Source organism: Camarhynchus parvulus, chromosome 29, assembly GCF_901933205.1.
Source record: "Camarhynchus parvulus chromosome 29, STF_HiC, whole genome shotgun sequence".
NCBI lineage: Eukaryota > Metazoa > Chordata > Aves > Passeriformes > Thraupidae > Camarhynchus > Camarhynchus parvulus.
This window is the reverse complement of record NC_044599.1, coordinates 887,549-910,428: the sequence shown is the minus strand read 5'-3', so window position 1 is coordinate 910,428 and position 22,880 is coordinate 887,549. Positions and strand designations below refer to the sequence as shown.

The 22,880-nt window shown below is 50.4% G+C and overlaps 4 protein-coding genes across 7 annotated transcripts in view; 2 read left to right on the top strand and 2 right to left on the bottom strand.

Moving 5' to 3' along the window:
* Positions 1–5,776, bottom strand: part of SCN8A (sodium voltage-gated channel alpha subunit 8) — a 56,307-nt gene extending 50,531 nt beyond the window's left edge. Inside the window, exon 1 of the mRNA XM_030967215.1 lies at positions 5,644–5,776. The gene's annotated coding sequence lies outside the window, so the exon portion shown is untranslated. The remainder of the gene's footprint in view (positions 1–5,643) is intronic.
* A 1,270-nt stretch (positions 5,777–7,046) lies between these two features.
* LOC115914599 (methyltransferase-like protein 7A) lies at positions 7,047–9,126 on the top strand. The gene is made up of 2 exons (XM_030967206.1): positions 7,047–7,889; positions 8,437–9,126. Exons 1-2 carry the CDS (start codon positions 7,380–7,382, stop codon positions 8,671–8,673), a joined length of 747 nt encoding a protein of 248 aa, XP_030823066.1. The 5' UTR covers positions 7,047–7,379; the 3' UTR covers positions 8,674–9,126.
* Positions 9,127–9,261: 135 nt separating this feature from the next.
* TMPRSS12 (transmembrane serine protease 12) lies at positions 9,262–15,732 on the top strand. Its single transcript, XM_030966985.1, has 6 exons — positions 9,262–9,367; positions 9,674–9,796; positions 10,766–10,964; positions 12,774–13,045; positions 14,084–14,226; positions 15,487–15,732. Exons 1-6 carry the CDS (start codon positions 9,262–9,264, stop codon positions 15,730–15,732), a joined length of 1,089 nt encoding a protein of 362 aa, XP_030822845.1.
* Positions 15,733–16,353: 621 nt separating this feature from the next.
* The window catches only part of ATF1 (activating transcription factor 1), a 450,302-nt gene continuing 443,775 nt past the window's right edge, over positions 16,354–22,880 (bottom strand). For 3 of the 4 annotated variants that reach the window (XM_030967199.1, XM_030967198.1, XM_030967201.1), the window contains 4 exons: positions 21,730–21,830; positions 21,297–21,427; positions 20,184–20,604; positions 16,354–19,301 (listed from right to left, as the gene is read on the bottom strand). In XM_030967199.1, coding sequence (XP_030823059.1) covers positions 19,157–19,301; positions 20,184–20,604; positions 21,297–21,427; positions 21,730–21,830 — 798 coding nt within the window. In that variant the 3' untranslated portion in view covers positions 16,354–19,156. The remainder of the gene's footprint in view (positions 19,302–20,183; positions 20,605–21,296; positions 21,428–21,729; positions 21,831–22,880) is intronic. The other variant, XM_030967200.1, reaches the window with a different exon arrangement.

The window sequence follows — 22,880 nt, the reverse complement described above, 5'->3', positions numbered from 1 at the left end:
AAAATTGTGACACTTTTTTTCCCAATTTTACCCATGGAGAACTGCACTGGGAACAACACCACGCTGCCAAAACCAGCAGTGACAGAGACTCAGCATCCAGGTGAGTTGCAGAAGAGGTGATTGGGTTAGGGATCCATGGATCCCTGCACTGGGAATGACACTGCACTGCTGCTCCCAGCCACTGCCAGGGAGCCAGGAATTCATCCTGGGAGCTTGGATTTGGGTGCACACAACACCCACGTTGCTCAAATGCCAAAGATTTTCCACCAGAAACTGCTGCACTGAGGTGCCCAGTTGCTAAGACTTAATTATTTTTTCTAAATGTTCCCAGCAGTCCATTTACTGGTACATCATGAAATATTCCAATAAATTATTCAAGCTGATCATCAAAATAAATTAAAAAAACACTTCTGAGGCAATTTCCTTGCTTTAATACACTTCTTCCTTTATTAATTACCACAAGTCAGCCATTCACAGTGTGGCTTTGAGGCAGAGAGACCTTCTGTGCGAATTTTTATATAACCCACATGGACACAGGTGCCTCTTGATTCCAGCATGAGGACTGAGGCAGGAAAACATGGTGTAGATGAACAGCACCCTGAAATCCTGCTGCAGGAGAGCCTAAAAAGCTTCAAGCAAACCCAAAATATCCACCCATGGGGAAATCCACGGCTGGAAGTGGCTTTCAGCCTCCAATCCCTACCTGCAGTGAGTCCTGTGTCTAGAACAGGCCAATTTTATCAATGGAAAGGGTCAGTGTTGTGACCAGAAGCAGTGAAGGAGGGACCTTTCCTTTAGGAAAGCTCTCATGGCACGTTTGATGCTACAAAGTGGAAGAAAAAGGAAATATTTCCACTCCCAAGCAGCATTTATTGCTTGGTGCTGGGTGTTTCCCCAGCCTGTGTAAAACCTTACGGAAGTTCCCAGTGCTTGGCTCAACACGAGAGGTCAAGGGCAGACTTGGGACAGGGCAGGGAAATGTTCATGATCTTGAAATGGCCATAAAGGCCTGAACTTGGACACACACACCTCTAAGAGTGAAAAAAAATGAACAGAAATGTACAGAGGAAAGAGAAGAAGCAACCAACAGCAACAGAAAAATATTGGAATCATCAAATGGATGAGTGGTTTGGGTTTGAAGGGACCTTAAAGCTCATTCTGTTCCACCTCCTGCCATGGGCAGGGGCACCTGCTACCACCCCAGGTTGCTCCAAGCCCTGTCTAACCTGACCACACAGAAAACATTATTAATTAACAACACTTTAATGAAGACCGACTAAAGACTGATTCCTGCAGGGTCCTCACTCCCTCCCAGCAGCTGTGTGCCTTCAGTAACATCCCTCAGTAAGGTACAAGAATCAGAACTAGTTAATCCTAGTTAATTAATTAATTCCCAACTCCCGATTCTGTCCTTACTCAAGGCCAACCTTTGTTTATATGCAAGCTCACACAGAACTTGGAAGTTCACAAACAAAACAACCCCTTTTAAATTCAAACTTTGAACAAAAAACTGTTCAAAATAGCTTTTGTGCAAGAGTTCAGCCACTAACCCAAATTTAATTCCTTGTTCAGTTCATTCAGCCCATCCATGACCCATAAAACGGGAGTCAGGGAATGGTTGTTTTACACTATAATTTTGGGGGAATTAATTTCTTGTTGTGGAGTGCTCAGATGCTTTGAGTACAAAGGGGACAAATATGAAAGGGGGGAGAATAAACAACCCCCTTCTAGTGCTCTGTTAAAAATTTCTGTGTGCTGGAACACAAGCCAGGTTTCCCTGTGGAGTGACACTTTTCTTCCCTCCTAATCACCCCCTGAATACCTGGCCAGACAAACATCTCCCTCCACTAATGTCACTTATTCCTGGTTGTCTTGACATCACCATCCTGCCACTGATTTCACTCAACGGACCAGAAACTGGGAACACCACTGGAATGGCCACATTTGCCATCCAACCTCCTGTTTCCAGGACATTTTCCCTGGATGACACTTCACCTGGGTGACAGAGATCTCACACTGAGGAGCAGCTGAGGAGGCTCAGCCTGGAGAAAATCCCCCCTGAGCCTCCCTTTCTCACTCCCCACAACTCACTGCTCCCTTCTCCAGCAATGAAGGGTTTACTTCCACAACTTTAAGACCACCGGTGTAGCTATTCCTGTAACTTTAACACCACTACCCAGACAATTCAGCAGTATTATGCAGTACTCAACAAACATTCCTCCCCAAATCACCTCTCAGCAGAGTTCATTATAAACTCCTCACACTTTCTGCCTGGGGCAGAAGTACAAGAAGCATGGAATGGGACTTTCAGAGGGTAGCAAGATCTCTGAATTTTGAAATGGCTCTGTTCAGGAAGGAGTGAAGTCCCAGCTTTGGCTGTTCATTCTCCTCAAAATCTCCCATTTTCTGGAGTGCTCCATTAGGCAGGAATAACAGTTATAGGACAAGGCTGAGGGAAGGGAAGGCAGAAGCTGCTCTACATTTGGAACAGCATTTCAAGACAGTATCCCAGAATCAGTGAGGCTGGAAAAGCCCTCCCAGTTCACCAAGTCCATCCTGTGACCAATCCCCACCTTGTCACCCAGCCCAGAGCACTCAGTGCCACGTCCAGCCATTCTCTGCACACCTCCAGGGGTGGGGACTCCACCAATCTCTGGACAGCCCCTTCCAATGCCTGACAACTCTTTCTCTGAAGAAACCCCTCCTGAGAAGGAGAGACTTTTGCCTAAACCAGAAGAACATATGAAGTGTTAAAAGCCAGGCTGGAACCTGAGCTCATGTCAGGGAGGTTTTTTAATACACTCCTGCAGCAAGAAGCCACTTCTTCCCTACTTGGATTCTCCGCATCTGCACAGAAATAGAATAATGAGGCACAAGAGGGGCAGTACAAGCATTCCTGAACCCCACCAGATTCCAGCCAATGTCCCACAAAGACCAGCTCTCCACCCCACCATCACCAACAGGACCCACCACACGTCTTTCCTCTCTGTGATTCCTGAAATTACTCCCCTGTGCTTGTTCCCAGCTCCTTTTGTTGTTTCACTGCTCCAGCTCTAACCCAGCCCATTGCTCTGAACTCAACAATAAATTATTGATCCAGTGTATCTGTCGATGTCAATGGAGCTGCAGCAGCTTGGGGAAGGCGATCGATGCTGAAGGGCCACCATGTGACAGCAGGAGCCCATGGGGCCACACAGCCTCAGGGCCACCACTGAGCCATTGAACAGCAGCTCTCCGTTGAGGTGGAGAACCAGACCAGGTCATTTTAATGAAAAACACACTTGGGCAGCCCCACCACCAAGCACAGACATGGCACCAAACGGGAGGAAGATGATACTGTGATTTATGGTTTGAAGCGACTTCATTTCCATTCAATGCTGACTTTGTTTCTGCTTTATTTAACAGAATGAAGGCACAGCCATGCTCCATTTCCTGAGGCACGTGATCGCTCGCCCTCTTGTCTATTAGAAACCTCCTCCCACCAAATAGCCACAGGATTATAATTGTTCCACTGAGCAGTACAGTATCTATACCATGATCTACATCTAAGCCATACATACAAGCTTATATAACTGATTAAATTATCTGTGATGGCTCCAGGTCCTCCACCCTGAGTGAACAACACTGCAGAAGCACCCAAACACGTTAAAATGATCAGAGAACCCTTTGGTCACGTTGTTAGTTTTATATAAAACACCAAAGTGAAGAACAGGGACTTTCTAAACACACAAAGGGTGGAAAACCCGAGCACTGGAGCTCTGGAAGGCCTTAGGACAGACCCAGCAGGGAAAGGTCCCAACGGAGTGCAGGGGCTTGTTACTCCTAAAGACACCAACTCCCCAAGCCCAGGGCTATGCAGAGATCCTAAACAGCTTCACCAACTTTATGTGGCTGCCTCTGAAGAGATCGGGAGGGCGGTGACAGCCCGAGGGGACAGTAATGGGCACAGGGAGTGTCCCATGGGCCCCTCCAGCCTCACCCACACCTTCTGCCCTGGGCACCGCTGGAGGAACCGACCCCAGAGCTTCCCAGAACCTCCATCACCAACCCAGGAGAACAGGGCCATTGCCAGGCCCCATTCCTCCAAAGCAGAACTGCCCTGGAAAACCACCGCGGTCACGCCTTCCTCCCTTTCCGCCTCTGAAGGCAGCGGCAGGAGGGGGACAGGGACCCCGCGCCCCCCCGCCCCGTTCCTCACAATTAAAGCCTCCCGGTGTGAAAAGAGGACGTCCCGGTCACGGCTCCCGGTGCGGGTGGAATGCTGCAGTGTGCCAGGGCCGGGTTACCCGGGCACACACGGCACAAGCACAGCCGGAGCCGCGGAACCCGCCCCACCTGCGCGGCCCCTCGGGGGGCTCCCGCCGACCGCTGCGACACGGCACGGGCGGGACAAGGATGATCCTGCCACACCCGGGATCGCCCTCCAAAATTCAGCTCAGGGCCCGAGGGTCCTGATGCCGCTGCTGCCCCTTGCACACGCTCACTCCCCTTGCCAGACTTTCCGACTTCACCCCGGATCATCCGCAGCCGCTGCCGTGGAGCAGCTCCCGGTGTCCCCACCCCCACATCAGCTGGGCATCAGTTTGCACCAGAACGCAGGGGGAGGGGAGGAAGACACCCAGATTTTTTAATAGAAAAACCTCGTGAATGTGCAATTCCCTCCCAGCAGGAAGGGATAAAATAATATAAACCAAATCTGCCCTCACCATCCCCCCCAAAATCTGTGGCGGAAGGAAAGAGGGAAGGAAGATGCACAACCACGATGCTGACCCAACATCTGGGTCAGCCGGAACACCAACACTGCCCCATGCATCCCCTTGCCCGTCTCCCCCCACCAAAAAAAAAACCTCCCGTCCTCCAAAATCTCCCCTCTCTGGGAGGGGAAGCTCTGCATGCCGAGCGGTGGAGGGACAGAGCAGCGCTGCAGCGAAAGCCGAGGGGGAAGGGACATCCAGGAGAACTCGGGCTCTCCCTTCCTACAGTGCACAGAGCGCGGTCCCGAATTTGGGGCGTGGGAGGAGGGTCCCGTGAGCCCCCCAGGATGTGGGGTGGAGGAGAGGTGGAAGGGGGATGGAGGCACGGATGCAGGGAGGGATGCAGGAACAGACGGAAGGATGGAAGGACGGGGCCCAGACGGGGCTCCGGGTCCAGGGTGGGCGCAGGGGGCGGTTGCCCCTTCCCAAAGCCAGCCCACCGGCCGGGGGACGCTGATCTCGGGCCTGGCACCGTCCCCCCCACTCCCCGCAGGGCCGGGGGTCTCGGGCTGCGGCGGACGGACCCTCTCCGGCCGGGACAGCGGTGCCGGAGCCCCACGGGCAGTGCTGAGTGGGCACAGAACCGGACCCCCGACCCCCTTCCCTGGGTGCGGGGTGCCCGGGCATCCACCGAGGGGATGGCTGAGAAGGGGCAAGGCTCCGCGACCCCCGTCACGCGGCGGATTTGGGGCTGGGGGCTCCCCAGGCCCTCCCCCCCGCACCGCCCCACAAGCCGCCTCCGGTGTCCCCGGGGCTCTCCGGGCCGCGCTCTGCGGCAGAGCCCCCGGGGGAGCTGTGCCAAGGGCTACGGGGGGGATGGAGCCAGCAGGACAACAAGCGAGGGGAGCTGCGGCTGGAGCCCGCGGGGGTCTCGGGGGCTGCGACTCACCGTGTCGGGCGGGCTCAGCGCGGCCCCGGCGCGGCGCTGCCGGACTGCGGCGCGGGGGGAGCTGCGGGAGGGACTGCGGGTGTCGCCATCTTGGTGCGCTCCCGGCGCTCCCCCCGCCCGGCCGGCCCGGCCCCCGCCCGCCCCGCGCGCGCCGCCGCGGGGGCGCTCCGGAGGCACCGGGAGCGGCGCGGGGGGGAGCGGGGAACCCCCGGGCCTGGCCCGCCGTCAGCATCACCGGTATCCGTGCGTCCATCGCCAGCAGCAGCATCCCTGTGCCCATCATCATCAGCATCCGTGTGTCCATCGTCAGCAGCATCCCTGTGTCCATCATCATCAGCATCCCTGTGTCCATCACCGTCATCGGTATCCGTGTGTCAATCATCAGCAGCACCAGCATCTCTGTGCCCATCAGCAGCATCAGCATCCCTGTGCCCATCACCACCATCATCAGCAGCAATCCTGTGTCCATCTCTATCACCATCATTCCTGTGTCCATCATCATCATCATCATCATCATCACCATCATCATCCCTGTGTCCATCACCATCATCATCCCTGTGTCCGTTATCATCATCATCCGTGAGTCCATCATCATCCCTGTGTCCATCATCATCATTGTCACCCCGTGTCCATTGCTGCCTGTATTTGGTGAAACACAGAGTAATTAAAGGTTGGACTCCATCTTGGAGGTCTTTTCCATAAACGATTCAGTGATTCCCACTGTTCAATCTGTTTGTAGCTGCCACAAGGTGGAGGCATGAAGATACAACAGAGATCATTAATGAAGCACCTAATTACTCCTGGCTTTAATTTGCTTTATTGCCACCAGAGGGAAGTGGAGACACACTGGTGGCTTTCCCAGGAAAGCAGAACTCCAGCGCACCCCCAGCAGAACTGTTCCAAGGTTAATAGGCACCACTCATCCCTGGGTTATTGGGGACCTTGGATCCTCCGGCCACCGGGAGCAGAGCTGTCACCTGTTAATGGCTGATCCACGCTGCCACCAAATCCTTTGGAAAACTGTCAACTGCAAAGCTGACAAAGTCTTCCAGAATGTGTTTGTGGAGTGGTCAGTGTTGATTTGACCCACATAAAAACCCAAACTCCACATGCTGCATGCAGAACTAATGAATTAATAAATTGTTTTATCTCTGTCCATGATTCCCATCAGTCTGGAAGATCACTGGGAGCCCGTTCTCACCCACCAAAAGATTTAAGGTGTCCTCAAACTGCAAAGACTTAAAACTGCTGTTCAGAGAGAGCACAGAGCTGCTGAGCAAACCCAGCAGCTCCCAGCAGCTGGAAAACCAACTCCCTAACAACTCTGAACTGAAACATTAATCAAACCCCTGACAAAATTCCTGCAGAGATCCAGAGCTCGGCTGAGCTTCTGAGGGCAGCACAGGCTGCTTTAAGAGACATGACTGTACCCGGAACTGAAGGAGGGCACGTGCAGAACTTTGCCTGGGGTTACACACCGAGTTGTGCTGCCCGGCTTGGGAACAAACTGGCAGCTCCTCCCCTGGACTCTGGTCACTGCTTGGCTGCACCTGCACTGTTCAGTCCTTGCCTGTGACCGGACTGAGAAATCAGCTGGAGAAAAGCGTCCACCAGAGCAACCCAAGCAGCTGAATGTACTCTGAGAGGACACAAATGCAGCTCTGACTGGGCTCCCCGAGCTCTGCCTCACAGGAGAAGCAGTTCTGCTCTGCACGGATCCTCTGCCCAGGCTGAAAATGCCAGAGGCCACTGCAAGCGCCCTCCTGCTCCGTGCTGGCCTGGCACTGCTAGCCTGGCCCATCTACCTGCTGTCCTTCCTGGGCATCTGGGAGCCTTTCTGCAGGAAGGTCTTCTTTCCTTTCTTCTTAGAAAAGATTGCTGGAGCTCACGACAAGAAATCAAAGAAGTACAAGCAGGAGTTGTTCCGCAATCTGCCTGACTTCAGGGGCCCCTCCGGGGAGCTGCGGCTGCTGGAGATCGGCACCGGCAGCGGCTCCAACTTCCAGTTCTACCCAGCGGGCTGCAAAGTCACTTGCACCGACATCAACCCCAACTTCCAGGAGGGCCTCTCCAGAAACATGAAGAAGAACCAGCACCTCCACTATGAGCAGTTCCTGGTGGCTGCGGGAGAGGACCTGCGGCAGGTGCCCAGCGGCTCGGTGGATGCTGTGGTTTGCACCCTGGTGCTGTGCTCCGTGCAGAGCGTCAGCAGCACCCTGAGGGAAGTGCTCCGAGTGCTCCGGCCGGTGAGTACCTGCAAAGAACCTGGTATTACCCTTAACATCTTCTCTAGAGGTATCATGAGCAAAAAAAGGGGAAAACAAAACAAAACAAAACAAAAAAAAACCCAAAACAAAAACAAAAACAAAACCTACAAAAATCATTTAAAAATCCCTAAAACAAACAAAACAGATGAACAAAAAACAAGTGAAAAAGAGTTGGTTTGAGCTTAAAACAGACTTTCAGCCTTTAAAATAGCATTTTCATAGAACCATAGAATGGTTTGGGTTGAGCGGGACCTTAAAGATCATTTAATTCCAAAAAACCAGTCATGTTAGCAACTAATTGAAACAAAACCACAAAAAACTAGTGCTGGAATAGAAGAGGGATCAAATAAGTCAGTCCTTTGTGCTTTTTGAATGGGCATTTTGAATCTCTGGACATTTTCCTTCTTTCATTAATTCCAGCTAATGGAGGGAAGGGAAAAAGGAAAGGGGAAAGGGAAGGGAAGGGGAAGTGGGAGCTGCTTGGTGTGACCCCCACACCCACTGTAAGAAGACTCTGTGTTCCCAGGGAGGAGCTTTCTATTTCTTGGAGCACGTGGCCGCTGAGCATTCCAGCTGGACGTATTTTTGGCAGCAAGTCTGTTACCCGACTTGGAAACTCGTCTTTGCTGGATGCTGCCTCACGAGAGAGCTGTGGAAGAATCTGGAAGAGGCAAAGTTTTCCGAGCTGAAGATACAGCACATCAGCGTGGCGATACCCTGGATGCCCATCGAGCCACACATTGTGGGGTATGGGGTGAAGTAACCCCTGTCCTTCCCCCCCTGTCCCCCAAAATTCCTCATTGTGACCCACACACCCTGCACGGCACAGGCTCCTCCACATGTGCCCATATTGGTAACACAGCAAAGGACTTGAATCAGAAACCAAACTGCCGGGTGAGAAGAGAGGGTCAATTTCTTGAGTGTCTCTGAACAATGAACAAAGTTGGAAAAGCCCTTTTGGATCACAGTCCAACGGTAACTCAGCACCAGCACCGTGTTCACCACTAAACCGCCTCCCCAAGTGCCACACCCACGGTTTTTGAACACTTCCAGGGATAAGCATTCCACCACTGCCCTCGGCAGCCTGTGCCAGGGCCCGACAGCCCTTTTTGTGAAGAAATCTTTCCTCTTATCTAATTAAACCTCCTCTGGTATACCTTGAGGCTGTTTCCTTCCTGAAGCCCTGGCAGTGCTGACCCCGCCTTGCTAGAGCCCAGTGCAGCCAGGGAGGATCCCAGGACAACAAAACCCAGCCTGGGAAGCAGAAAATAAATGTATTAATGGAAGGGGACTGCTGTCTGCGCCTGGTTGAACTCTGGAACAGGGATCCTTCAGGTGCTCCCCAGCCGGTATGCCGCTGGGGCTCCATTGCACCTGCTGCCCCTTCCCCACACTCCCTTCATGGTTCCACCTGACAGAACCTGAACCCCCAAACCTGACCCCTGGCCCAGCTGAGGGTGAGACCCTTGACCCTTGGCTCAGGGCTGAAAACCTTTTTGCAGAGGTGAAGTTTAGCCCCCTGCCCCTCTGCCAAGGTGAGGGTGAGCCCCCTGACCCTGGGCCCAGGTGAAGCTGAGCCCCCAGACCCTCTGCCCGGCTGAGGGCTCCCTGCCAGCGGTCGCTGAGGCCAGGCCGCCCCTCCCGCCCCTCACCGGCTCCTCCGTCCGCGCTCCCGCGCCGCCCCCGCCGCCCCAACGGCCCGGTGCCGGTGCCGGTGCCGGTGGCGGTGCCGACGCTGGCCGTTCCCCGGGGGCTCCCCTCAGGCCCCGCAGCCATCTTCGGCCCTCGCCGGCGATGCGGGCGGGCGCGGCCCGCGCTGCCGCTGCTGCTGCTGCTGCTCGCGGGGCCCCTGCCCGCGGGGGCCGCCCCCACAGACCCTGTGGACGGTACCGGGACCCAGCGGGGCCGGGCCGGGGCGGAGGGGTCGGGGAAGGGGACAGCGAGCGGGGAAGAGCCTGAGCGGAGCGGGATGAGGGGCGGCGGAAAAGTCTCTGGTTTATACAGAAATCTGGTGAATTCCGTGAAGCACTTAACCTTAAATCTATACACCAGAAATATACCTTAGTCAGATAAATACGCTGTATTTCACATGGGCTGAGAAAGCCCCGGGATCTCCAGTTGCAGGGGGCTGTGAGGCAGCGAATCCTGCAGAACAGAGAGCCCTGGAATGGTTTTGGCTGGAAGGGGGAGACCTTACAGGCCACCCAGAGCCATCCCTGCCATGGCAGGGTCATCTTCCCCTGTCCCAGTGCTCCCAGCCCTGTCCAGCCTGGCCTCGGGCACTGCCAGGGATCCAGGGGCACCCACAGCTTCTCTGGGCACCCTGTGCCAGGGCCTCACCACCCTGGCAGGGAGGAATTTCTTCCCAATACCCCTCTAACCTTCCCTCTGGCAGTTGTCCCTTGTCCTGGCACTCCATGCCCATTTATATGCCCTCTCGCCATCTCTCCTGCAGCTCCTTCAGGCACTGGAAGGCCACAGTTAAGTGAGCCCAAAGCTTTGTTCCTCCAGGCTGAACAATCCCAATTCTCCCAGCCTTCACAGCAGATCTGCTCCATCCCTCTAAACAACCTGGTGGTCTCATCTCCAACAAGTCCATGTCCTTCCTGTGCTGTGGTGATGCTAGAGACTTAAAAATCCAAACTCAAAACAAATAAAAAAAAAACAAAAAACAAAAACCACCACCATCAGCAACAAAAAAAGACCCACCAAATCCCCCAAACACCCAACCAAACAAAAACCCTGAGAAAACAGAAAAAAAAGACCAACCCATAAACCCAGAGCACCCACAAATGCTGCCCCAAAAGCTGAGCTTTACCCTTCAGGCTCTCTAAGGAGCCCATTGTATTTTGCAGAGTGTCAGCAGCAGCTGGCGGTGGCCCGGAGCGTGGCATCCTGGATCGTGGGGGGCCACGAGGCCCCGGAGGGCGCGTGGCCGTGGGTGGTGAGCCTGCAGGTGCTGCGCGGCGGCGTCCGCTTCATGCACCTGTGCGGCGGCGTCCTGCTGAGCCAGAGAGCCGTGCTGACCGCCGGCCACTGCGTGGATGGCAGGACGTACGTACTGGGTGACTCCTGGGCACCACAGCTGAGCCCCCTGGGTACCATGGCCGAGCCCCCTGGGCACTAAGTCTGAACCCTCCTGGGTACCATGGCTGAGCCCCCTGGGCATCACGGCTGAGCCCCCTGGGCACTAAGTCTGAACCCTCCTGGGCACCACAGCTGAGCCCCCTGGGCACTAAGTCTGAACCTTCCTGGGCACCAAGTCTGAACCTTCCTGGGCACCACAGCTGAGCCCCCTGGATGGGGGGAAGGAGGCCGAGGGCACCTGAGTTGTGTCACAGGGTGGCCAAAGGAGCAGAGCAGGGATTGTCCCCCTGTGCTGGGCACTGTGAGACCCCTCCAGTGCTGTGTCCAGTTCTTCCCTCACAACAAGGAAGGCATTGAGGGGATGGAGCACATCCAGAGCTAGGAACAGAGCTGGGGAAGGGGCTGGAGCACTGATTGAAAAGATCTCCAAGACCATCAAGTCCAACCTCTGCCTGATCCTCACCTTGTCCCCACGCCACAGCATTTACCCTCTCCCATGCCAGGTTTTCTGCCCCCTTCCCCAGCCTAGTCCCCCAAAGTAGTTTGGGTTGCTTTGTTCCACAGAGCTCTGATTTTTCTGGTTAATAGAGTTTTCTTAACCGCTAAAGCTCACCACAAAATGTTGTGATATTTAGATTACAAACACTCCAATTAATCAGTTTTAACACAATTTCCCTTTTTTTTTTTGTTGATCAGAACCAACAATTTGGCACTTAAGAGTTTTTTTTTTGACAATGTGGTAATAACTCCTCAGAACAGATTTTTAACTGCACTTACAGCAACTCTGGAGCATTTCAGCTCCCAGCACTGGTCTCTTTCCCAGCCTTTACCACAGTTGCACAATCTGCATCTGTCAACATCGACTGTTGACTCAACCATGACCTGGGGGAAAATGAACTGCAAAAATCTGCAAAACTTGGAATTTTGTCCTTTATCAGGACTTCATTACATCAACTCCTTGTTTGCATTTAACAAACATTTATTTGCAATATAATTTCTCTTTAAATTATCAATTTTTTACCTTAATTTTGGAGGCTAATTTGAATTTTATAGCTCATCTCAGGCCAAATTCAAAGCTCATTTAATAAAGACTTTGTTCAACATACCTGACAAGCAACTAGATCTGAATGAATCTACCCCTATTTATAAATTTAATATTAACTAGATAGTTATTATTTTACTTCTAGATAATGGATTTCCCAGGCCTAGGTGCAAGTAGAGTCTTTATGAGCATTGTGGGGGATGAGCCTCCTTCCTTTATCCAAAATATAACCATGTTTTCAGCTTTTTCAGACTATTATCTCCTGGTTTCCTCTGCTGAGATGGGGTGAAAGGCAAAATCTGGGTGTCAGCTTAAATCCCATCTGAATTTTCCTTAACAGCCATAGCCACTAATAGCAAAGGGAGTGTTCACATGGGCAGAATGGTAACGAGCCAAATTTGTTCCAGGAAATATTTACTATGGAATTTTCAATGTGTATTTCTAAAGGTGCATAAGCAAAAGAAGACAGGGATAGAGGGGATAATGGAAGAAATTTCTCCCTGTGAGGAAGGCCCTGGTATAGGGTGCCCAGAGAAGCTGGGATCCCTGGAAGTGTGCAAGGCAAGGCTGGACAGGGCTTGGAGTACCCTGGGACAGTGGAAGGTGTCCCTGCCATGGCAGGGGTGGGATGAAATAAGCTTTAAGGTGCCTCCAATCCAACCCCTTCCTGGGTTCCAGGGGTCTATGAAAACAAACAGTGAAAGCGATGTCAACCCCTGTGAATTCTCTGGCAGGGATCCGTGTTCCTGGCGAGCCGTCCTGGGCGTGCACAACCTGCAGAAGCACAGCCGCCACACGGCAAGGAGGAGGATCAGGAGGATCATCGTGCACTCGGAGTTCAAGAGGGAAACCTTTGAGAACGACGTGGCGGTGTTCGAGCTGAGGTCGGCGGTGCGCTACAACCTCTTCATCCAGCCCGTGTGCCTGGCCCCGGCTGCCCTGGTGCAGCCCCTGGAGAACAGCTCCGACTGCTACATCAGCGGCTGGGGACGCACCACCGAGAAGGGTACTGAGCTCTGCCACTGCTGGAATCCTCCTGTTCCCATCCCCGCCCACTCCAGCTCCCTGGGTTTATAAACTCTCTTTGCACTTGGATCTTAGAGGCCTTTCCTGACCTTTCAAGAGGGAATGGCACCAAAATGAAGGAGGACAGGTTCAGATGAGATCTTGGGAATAAATTCCTCCCTGTGAGGGTGGGGAGGCCCTGGCACAGATTGCCCAGTGCAGCTGTGGCTGCCCCTGGATCCCTGGAAGCGTCCAGGGTCAGGCTGGACAAGGCTTGGAGATACGTGGGATAGTGGAAGGTGTCCCTGCCCATGGCAGGGCGTTGGAACTTGATGATCTTTAAGGTTCCTCCCAACCCAAACCATTCTGTGATTCTAACTGGATTTGCTCAGGTTATGGTCTCCCCACACAATGTCATTTAACTCTGTGGTGAGGATCTGCTCTCAGGGGTTTTCCATCACAAGCAGGTTAGACCCACACAGCTGTAACCACAGGAATAGATTTCCCAGCCTTTCTTCCAAGTATAACATGAAAAAAAGGAAAATAAACTCACCCCATTCGTGGTGCAGGTCAACGTGGGCTGCTGGAAACAGCTATTATATTGAAAAGCAACAATTCTGATGCCACATGTTGTGAACTCAGGGGTTCCCATGGGATTTATGAATGACTACACCCCCTCCAATTCTCTCTTTACTCCCACTGGGCACAAATTCAATGCCAGTTGGTGTGTGGGAGTTTTGGGGTCAGCTGAGATTGTATGAGCCTGTTTGGTAAGTCACCTCAAACATTTTGAGCAAGGCATGTATATTATCATCGATGCTTCTTCTGAGGAAGAATTGCAAAATCTACATCCAACCCAAGTCTTCAAACCTTTAACCTACTCAAATTCCAATCCATTGGCAACAGGCAGGGTCTGTGTCATATCCATGTCTAAACATGTCCGGGTACACACCTAGGCTGGCTAAACAAAAAAACCCCACAGTAAAATTGCTACACACCCCAGCATGTTTCACCTTTCTGAATTCTGTCTCCTTTCAAGGTAAAATCTCACCTGTGCTAAAAGAAGCCCATGTGGGAATCCTCCCTTCCAGCCTGTGCAACAGCTCTGAAGGCTACGCGGGGCTCATGAACGACAAAGCACTCTGTGCTGGTGCCTGGGCTGGAGGCACCGACACCTGCCAGGTGAGAGGGGAGGTGGTGCCACATCTGCCAGCTGAGAGGGGAGGTGGTGCCCCACCTGCCAGGTGAGAGGGGAGGTGGTGCCCCACCTGCCTCAGTGGAACTCCCAAGCCAGAGGCTCAGCAGCATCGTGATTTGTAGAATGATTAATTAAAACAGCAGAAATACTAACTGGAAACCATGTCAAATGCAAAGGAAGCATCATAATAGGGTTGGGGCAGTGATTGCAAACCAAAAATGTACACAAAGAATTTGGGGATATTGGAAAGATGACAGGAATAGGTGAACAAAGAGGAAAGATAAAGTATGCGACATATTTATGCCATAAAGGTGTCAGTAAATTATATATGAGACAAAACGCTGGGCACTGGGCAGTGTGTGTGAAGCACATGTATGTCTCACCTGTTCTTATGCTGGAGAGCAGCACTGGACACAGATAAAGCTCAGGGATGTGGTTCAGGGATAGGGCTCTAGGAAGTGGCTCAGGGATGTGACATGATTTTTATTTAAATTCTGAGTAATCACCACCTCTTTCTCGGAAAAGACAGTTCTCAGGTCCAAAGCACTGGCATAAGCTGCAGCACCAGCTGGGACACAGAGACATTACTAATTACACCCCATAATGTGTCCTAAGTGCTTTGTCTGATACACTTCCTGCTTCTCTCAGCAGTTTTCCCTGAGCAGGTGACACGGCCAAGACAGGATGTGTGCTCCTTACTGGGTCTCTTGGAGCTCCCACACCGTGTGGACAAATTCCCCAATTAAGTGAGGAATGAAGGTTTAGGTTTAGGCATGAAAAGGTGCAGAGAGAAAACAGAATCTGAGTTAAGACCCTGAAGCAGTGCAGGCCTGGGGCTCTGGTCAGTGCAGTCTTGACCAGAATCAGGAATTTCTCCATGGAAAGGGTGGTCAGGCATTGGAAGGTGCTGCCAAGGGAGGTGGTGGAGTCCCCATCCCTGGAGGTGTCCAAGGAACAGCTGGACATGGGTGACAGCACTCTGGTCTGGTGACAAGATGGGGATCAGGTGAGACTTGATGGTCTTGAGGGCCTTTCCAATCTCGGGGATGCTGATTCTGTCTTCCAGCAACACCAGATTGACCTTGAGTTGCCCACGTGCCACTGCCCACATGTTACTGTCATTGTGACTGTCCAGTTAACTGAGCTGCTTAAAATAAATCTGAAAAATAGACTGATTACTGCCTGCAGTGTTTCCTGGAAGGAAACCCTTACATGCTACTGGTTTTTGTGGTGTTCATTTGTAGGGCGACAGCGGGGGCCCCTTGGTGTGTTACCACTCTGACACTGACAAGTACTACCTGATTGGCATCGCCAGCTTTGGGGTGGGCTGTGGCCGCCCCAGATACCCCGGCATCTACGTGCGCCTGTCTCAGTACAGAAAATGGATAAAAGCAAAACTCCTGTTGACTAACAAGACTTGGAACCCCGTGGGCACCACACTCACCGTCCTCCTGACTCTGGTGCACACAGTGCTCACGCAGATTTTGTAGAGGGGAATTCAGCGTGCGGTCCTGCCTGGAAAAGCTTGGAGAAACCAGCGCCTCCTGACTGACAATAAATCCAAGAGCCAAAGGATGTGCACTTACTTTTTAGGAGTCATGTCTGCCATTGTATTTTTTGTTTCCTGCCTCTGATACCCACACTGACAAGAGAGGAAACAGTAACAGCCTCGGCACTAATGAGGAAAATTGAATATAGAAATGTTATCGACTGGAAACACTTTCTTCCCACCCTATTTCTGTGCTTTTCCAGCCATCAGAAGGTTAAACACACTCAGTGACGCCAACAGGGTCTGGGGAGGGCAGATGCTCCCTCTGCCGGGTAAAAACCAGCAGAGCACACTAAGGTTTTAATTAACCATTTAATTAACTAAACCTTACCTGTAGCTCAGCTTACTGAAAACTAAGAAGGTAAAAAAACCCTGCAGGAAGGTAAAAGCTGTTCTGCACTCATGATTTTTAGCACTGGCAGGTGTGTACAAACGCCACTTAATCCACTAAAACTATTATTTATTCCTGGCTGCCATATGACTTGATCCCACACAAGTATTCCCACCTGGTCACCACCACTGCAGCTCCGACTTCATTAAAAATAAATAGGGACCAGCAGAATTATAATATTTTAGTGACTTTATTTACCAAGATCAAAATTTGCAACCATTAATTGTTTCAACAAATATTTACAATTCGTGGAAAGCACGGACTGTTTGGAACCAACCAGCAGAACAGCATCACCTGCTGCATCTCTTACCCTCAGGAATGAGATTTTACTCTTTAAAATCGAGAACTGAAAGTAAATCCAAACTAAGAACTTCATGATCAGTGCTTAAAGAGCGAACTTGTGTTACCCGTTTAATATTCCCATTATGAAAAATCAGCTGTTCTTTCCAACACACTGTTTTAAAAGTATAAAAATTGACTCCTGGTGTGTCTGGCAGGACAGGTGCTTCCCTTGCTGGATACAAGAAGAATTGGCCACCAGGTTTTTACAGTCTTAACACTTGATAGTTTTTGTTTATTATTGTTTCATCTTACAAAAGGAAAAAAGAGAACACAGTGAGGATCAGCTACCACAGAGTTCCCAAAGCAGTTCAGAACTGTAGGTCAAACCCTCTCCCACATGCCAGGTTACACACAGCTGAGGAAAGGTCCAATTCTCTGAGGTGCATGTTCCAGGCACATTCCAGGCTGTTCCATTCTCCTGAAATTCCACCAAAGAAACGGGAAAACACCGACACCTCTCCAGGAGCAGCTCCCTCAGTTTAGGACTTTCCCAACCTTATTTCTGATGTTTCACAAAGCTTTTTTTCTGACATGATGGCAACCAGGAGTCACACTCCAGCCTGGCCTAAAGGAAACGCACTGGGACTTGTGCCCACAACAATCAGAGACTTAGGAACGTCAGGGGAAAAAAATATCCTTTTCTAGCCACTAACCAGGAGATTGTGGAATGCAGATTCCTCCTGGCAAAGAGCTCTGCTTGCTACAAGTCCATTAATTCCCAAAGGAGCAAAATCAAAACTACTGACTGACCATGGGATAAGCATTACACATCCAGGGAGGGAGCAGAGCTTGGAATTCCATCCAGATCTCAGCTAGCACGACACACACGGAGCTCTAACACCTCGGAACAGCACAGTCCATTGTGTAATTCCCGCTGACAGAACTGGAAGCAGGATTCAATCCCAGCTATGGAAATGGTTTATCACTCATCAAGAGGCACTGCAGTCACCTACAGCACCTGCCCAAGACCACGGCCTGACCAGCAGGGTCACACCTTGCCCAGGACCGTGTCCTCACCAGTGCCATGTCCTGCCCACCATGCCCACAGCCAGACAGCTCTGGGGTCTCCAAGCATGGAGATTCCCCAGGTAAAGGAGTCCTGATCATGTCAAACCTTTGATTTTCACCTGAAACAAATTTAAATTGTACAAACTAGACTCTCTGACACAATGAGATCTAATGTGCAGATATTGTCAACTCTGGGGAGTAAAAAGCCCTAATTTCTTTTTTTTTTCCCTCCTTTTTTCCCCCCCAGTACTCTTTAGGATCCGTTTTTTTCTGCAAGTTGCCTACAGACATACAAAATTAATTCAAGTATCTCCTACACCAAAGAGGATCTCATTTGACTTTGTACTATCCATAAAAATATATCCTTGAAAATCTGGTTCACAAAATATTTTCATTTGGTTACTAAAATGAAAGATATAAACTGTCAAAATACGTATAGAAACTCAATTTCAGGTTTTGTAAAGATCACAATTTAGCTACAAAATATACCAACCATCTCCCTGTTTGCAATATAGTATTTGCTTACAAAGATACCATTACTTTGCAAAATAGCTCCTACCTTACAAAATTAGGCTGGAAATTGTAATTTTGCACTACTTCCAGCAATAAACCAGAGATTAGAACCTCATAACCCTTTGGTATAGATCTTTCATTTTTTACTACATCATTTTCTTCTATTTGGTTTCATGTTCCAAAGCCCAGGAGAATCCCCAGCCAGGACAAGCACTGAGTGTTTAATTGTACATATGATCAGCACACAATTTAATTTTCAATCATCAATGTTTCTCATGCCCAGAACTAAGAACAAACTCTTGTGAAATTAACAACTTTGAGAAGTTTAATCTCAGAAATTCTTCAGAACTTTTGTCACCAGTCCTTGTCCCTCACACTGTGCTTTTAAATCATTGATGTGTTGAATTCTCTAAGAAAGCCAACACAATTTTCTGTGCCTCAGACATTTCCAGGACCAGGCCTCTTGCTGCCTTCTGCAGATCCTTCCCCAATCTGATAAACACGGCAAACATGGAAAAAAAATCATCCCAACTTTTTAAATTGTCATCTGAGAAAGAGTAAAAACATAATATATACCTCGAGCAAAGTATCAGCTTTTTTATCATCTGCACCTGTAAAGACCAACTTACAGGTTAAAATAAAAATATTTACAGACAAATAACTGAAGGAAAAAGGCTTGAAAAAGAGTAAGAAATCAAAACATACACTGGTTATAAACGTTACTAATAATGTCAGCTATGGCAAGGATTCTGTTTCATCCATATTTTCTTTGTAACCAAATTTTGCCTCCCTTCTTAGAGGCATTCATAGGAATTTTCAAAGAAACTCTCATCCCCTGCCTCGCCACACGTGACTGTCCTTCCGCTGTAGCTGCAATCTTGAATTCAGCAGTTTCCAGTTGTGCCAGCAGGAATTTTGGTGAGGTTTTCTTGTTTCCTCTTTGTACTTTGTCACCAACATGTTGTAAAGAAAATCTATAGAGTCTTTGAGCTGTGAAATCTAGGTAGAAAAGTTTCATTTTTGACCTTTCATCTAGTTTAAAAAATTCAGTATAAAAAAAAAATTCTCCTCTGATATTTCACCAGTCCCCAAAGGTTTTTACCTTCTCTTCTTACACACTTTTATGACAGTAAAGATCTTTCAAAGTTTTTAGCTCTTCAATTAGAGTTTTGTTCTGATTTTCCAGGACTGCCACTCGATTTTCCAAACATTTCACATACTCCTTCTTCTTCCTACGGCACTCCCGGGCAGCTTCTCTGCAACAGAGAAGCAGAGTTCTTGATTTTAGGTGTGAGATCTATTTTCTGAATGTCACAATACTGACCAACATGAGAGAGCTGGAACTGCAGTGAGGAACAAAACTGAGCCAAAACTGCCCGAGGAGAGCAGGAAATTCAGCAGCATCTGGTAACACACAGGGCAGCCAATCTGCAGGGGAAATCTAGTTTTGGCTTCTCCACACTGTGAGACTCAAGGGAGCATGTCTGGGTCACAATTTCCCATGTTTGGGTCACAATCTCCCACACGCCCAGGTGTGCCCAGGTGGGGAAGGAGGCCACGGGCACCTGGGCTGTACCAGGCATGGTGTGGCACAGCACCAGGGCAGGGATTGCCCCCCTGTGCTGGACACTGTTGAGGCCCCTCCAGTTCTGGACCCTTACTGCAAGAGAAATATGGATGGGCTGGAGCCCACCCAGAGCTAGGGAAGGGGCTGGAGCACAAGGAGAAGGGCCTGGAGAACTCCTGAGGGAACTGGGAAAGGGGCTCAGCCTGTAGAGAAGGAGGCTCGGGGGGAACCTCCTCCCTCTCCACAACTCCCTGACACAAGGGGCAGCCAGGGGCAGGGGGCTCAGGCTCTGTTCCCAGGGAACAGGGACAGGACAAGAGGAAATGGCCTCAAGCTATGCCAGGGGAGGTTCAGGTTGGACATCAGGAGGAATTTCTTCATGGAAAGGATGGTCAGGCATTGGCACGGGCTGCCCAGGGAGGTTTGGAGTCCCCATCCCTGGATGTGCCACTCAGTGCTCTGGTGGAGATCTGTCACAGGTTGAACTTTATGATCCTGGAAGTCTTTTCCAACCCCAGTGATTGCACGTGATCAAACTCACCAACCAAGCAGCTCAGGTGCACTCACGTACCTGTTCTTCATCAGCCTGATCTCTCGTTTCAGCTGTGGGTCATCTGTCTTGCTGCCCTGGGATGTCAGAGTGACGGGGGATGTCATCACCACGGTCTGGGGCAGGGAGGAGGTGGTGGGCGTGGTGCGGATCTGGTACGTCTGCATGTCCCCAGAGGCAGCTAGGGGACACAAACGGGGCAGCATTAGCAGGCGGCACTCACGGTGACAGGAGCGTAACCGTGTCCCCAGGGGGTACTCACTCTGCACCACCACCTGGTTGCTGGGCACCAGGATCTGCTGCCCATCCGAGGTCTGGGCGTACTGCAGGATGGTGGTCCCGGGCTGGGAGCCGCCGGCGTTGGCCATGGTCAGTGTCTGCAGCCCCTGCACCCCGTCCGCCCCCGGCCCCGCCAGCTGCAGCCCGTTGGCTGCGATGGCAACTGCAAGGGAAGGCACAGGGACAAGAGGATTTGGAGATGTACAGCAGAAAATACAGGTAAATCACAGTATCCTACAATGGGTTGGGAGGGACCTTACAGCCCATCCAGTGCCACCCCTGCCTTGGCAGGGACACCTCCCAACTAGCCCAGGCTGCTCCAAGCCCTGTCCAGCCTGGTCCTGGACACTGCCAGGGATCCAGGGGCACCACAGCTTTTCTGGGCACCTGTGCCAGGGCCTCACCCACTCATAGGATGGAGAGGAGCAGGTGTGAAACACCATAAACACCAAGTGGGAACATCAAAAGAACAAATCCTAATTTTTTCGTACCTCTCTGATACCACAGAAGCCTTTTAGTATGGCCTATAATATACACACATATATATAAATATAAATAAATAAATATATATATATATATATATCTGTGTCTTCACTGATGTATTGGGTTAAATCCAGCAAACAACACTGCTGTGTGCTCCATACCAACACCATGAAATATCTTAATGTGCAAAATTTAAAATTACAGAGCACTGAGTTTATCTGAAGTCTGTAGATACCAGTTACTTCTATGTACTAACTTTATTCACTACTGGATAATAACCAACTTTTGTCCTCATCTTACTCAAATGCTTAATGAAATCTGTATTTTGAGGCAAGTAGAAGAAAAACGGTGAGGATATTTTGGGTAACCTACTGTACTGTCCAGTGCTTGTCTGGTAGATGGGCGTGGGAACGGACATGGAGGCAACAGTGGAGACCCCAGGACTTTCCTCATCTCCTTTTCTATCCCGTGTGTCTTCAGAAGAAAGATCTTTCAAAATTTTTCTGTGAAAAAAGGAGTCTGACATTTGACTGCACTCCTCACTTCAGTAAAATGATACAGCTGAGCAAAATTACAGCTGGTGAACATTTTGCCCTTTACAAAATCCTGCTGAGGCCAACCTCCAGTTAGTGGAGTCAAAGTTTCCTCACAGCAATGATGGCTCAGAAAGTTCAGTGCATGAACAGATTCAGTGCGTATTTCAAGGAAAAGGAAACAACGTGGTGGGCAGCAGAATACTGAAAACCATGGGAAGGGGCTGTTGTTTTGGTTTCAAATAAAAATATCAAGTGTATCACACCCGTACCGGTAGGATGGACGACGAGCCAAGATGCCTCGAGCCTTCTGTGAGGAGCCAATGCTGTCTGAGGAGTCCTGAGAATCCTCACTCTCAGACAAGGAAGACACCTAGTGAGAAAGGGAACAGGAGCACCACTGATGTACAGGACAAAAGCACCACTGATGTACAGAAAGCACCTGGAATCTTTCATGTAGAAAAGGAGCAGTGGGGGTTTGTTGGTGAGAATGTGAAAGTCCAGTGAAAAGAATATTTAAGGCAGCAGAATATCAGGGAGTAAATATGCAAAGTACTATCTACAATTTTCATTATTCCACTGTGTGCTCATCCAGTTCAAAGTGTAATTTTGTCTCTGATGCTCCTTATTAGTGAACAAAATATTTATTTGCTCTTATCCGTGTGCCAGTAACAGAGTGCAGAGGAATGCACAGAGCTCTGGGAAAAGCCTCTCACTGAACTGCAGAGACAGAGCAGCCTATGATCAGCAGGGAAAAAAACCTGCTCATGTTGTACTTTGTTTTTCCCTCCATCAAGGCCACAAAGTTCATAAATTACAGAAAAGGAATGAATCCAGCCAGTGGAGACTGTGCAACCAGGGGGAGGGAAAAGGAAAGAGACTTAACAGAGAGATGAGCACCAACAAGCAGCCAATGCAGATGCCTGAGTGCTTTCAGCAGTGACACATGTTCTCCTCTCTCTGCTCTATGTTACAGCAGTGACAGCTGACAGTCTCTGCCAGGTCTGCTTCTCATGGCTTATCAATTTAGTGTGGTGTGAGGAGTGTGGGACAAGGATCAGGGACAAATTCCTGGTTTTTAGGGCAGCTCCTCCCTCGCCCGGCTGCCAGGGCGGTGGTTTCCCAGTGGAACTCCAGGTCCCCAGGCTCTCTGCAGCAGGGACTGAGAGGAGCAGGAACAGACTCACTGGACTCCCTGGGCACCTCTTGGAAGGGATTCTTACAAAAATCACATGGCAAGTGAGTAAGAGACACAGCCAGAGACTTGGGTACCACTGACAGGGAGTTACAGCACGAGAGAGCACCCAGCACTCATTTCCCTTCACACAGCTCCACCTTCCCAAACACTCATTTTAATCCACTGCTGGATTATTCTGTAATTCCCCACTCCCCTCTTTGGGTGTCAAACCCCACCTGACTGCCA

Coding starts and splice junctions, on each gene's coding strand:
- LOC115914599 (XM_030967206.1), top strand. CDS start 7,380: ATGCCAGAGGCCACTGCAAGCGCCCTCCTGCTCCGTGCTGGCCTGGCA. Junction 7,890..8,436: donor TGCTCCGAGTGCTCCGGCCG/GTGAGTACCTGC, acceptor CTGTGTTCCCAG/GGAGGAGCTTTCTATTTCTT.
- TMPRSS12 (XM_030966985.1), top strand. CDS start 9,262: ATGCCGCTGGGGCTCCATTGCACCTGCTGCCCCTTCCCCACACTCCCT. Junction 9,368..9,673: donor GACCCCTGGCCCAGCTGAGG/GTGAGACCCTTG, acceptor GGCTCCCCTCAG/GCCCCGCAGCCATCTTCGGC. Junction 13,046..14,083: donor GGGACGCACCACCGAGAAGG/GTACTGAGCTCT, acceptor TCTCCTTTCAAG/GTAAAATCTCACCTGTGCTA.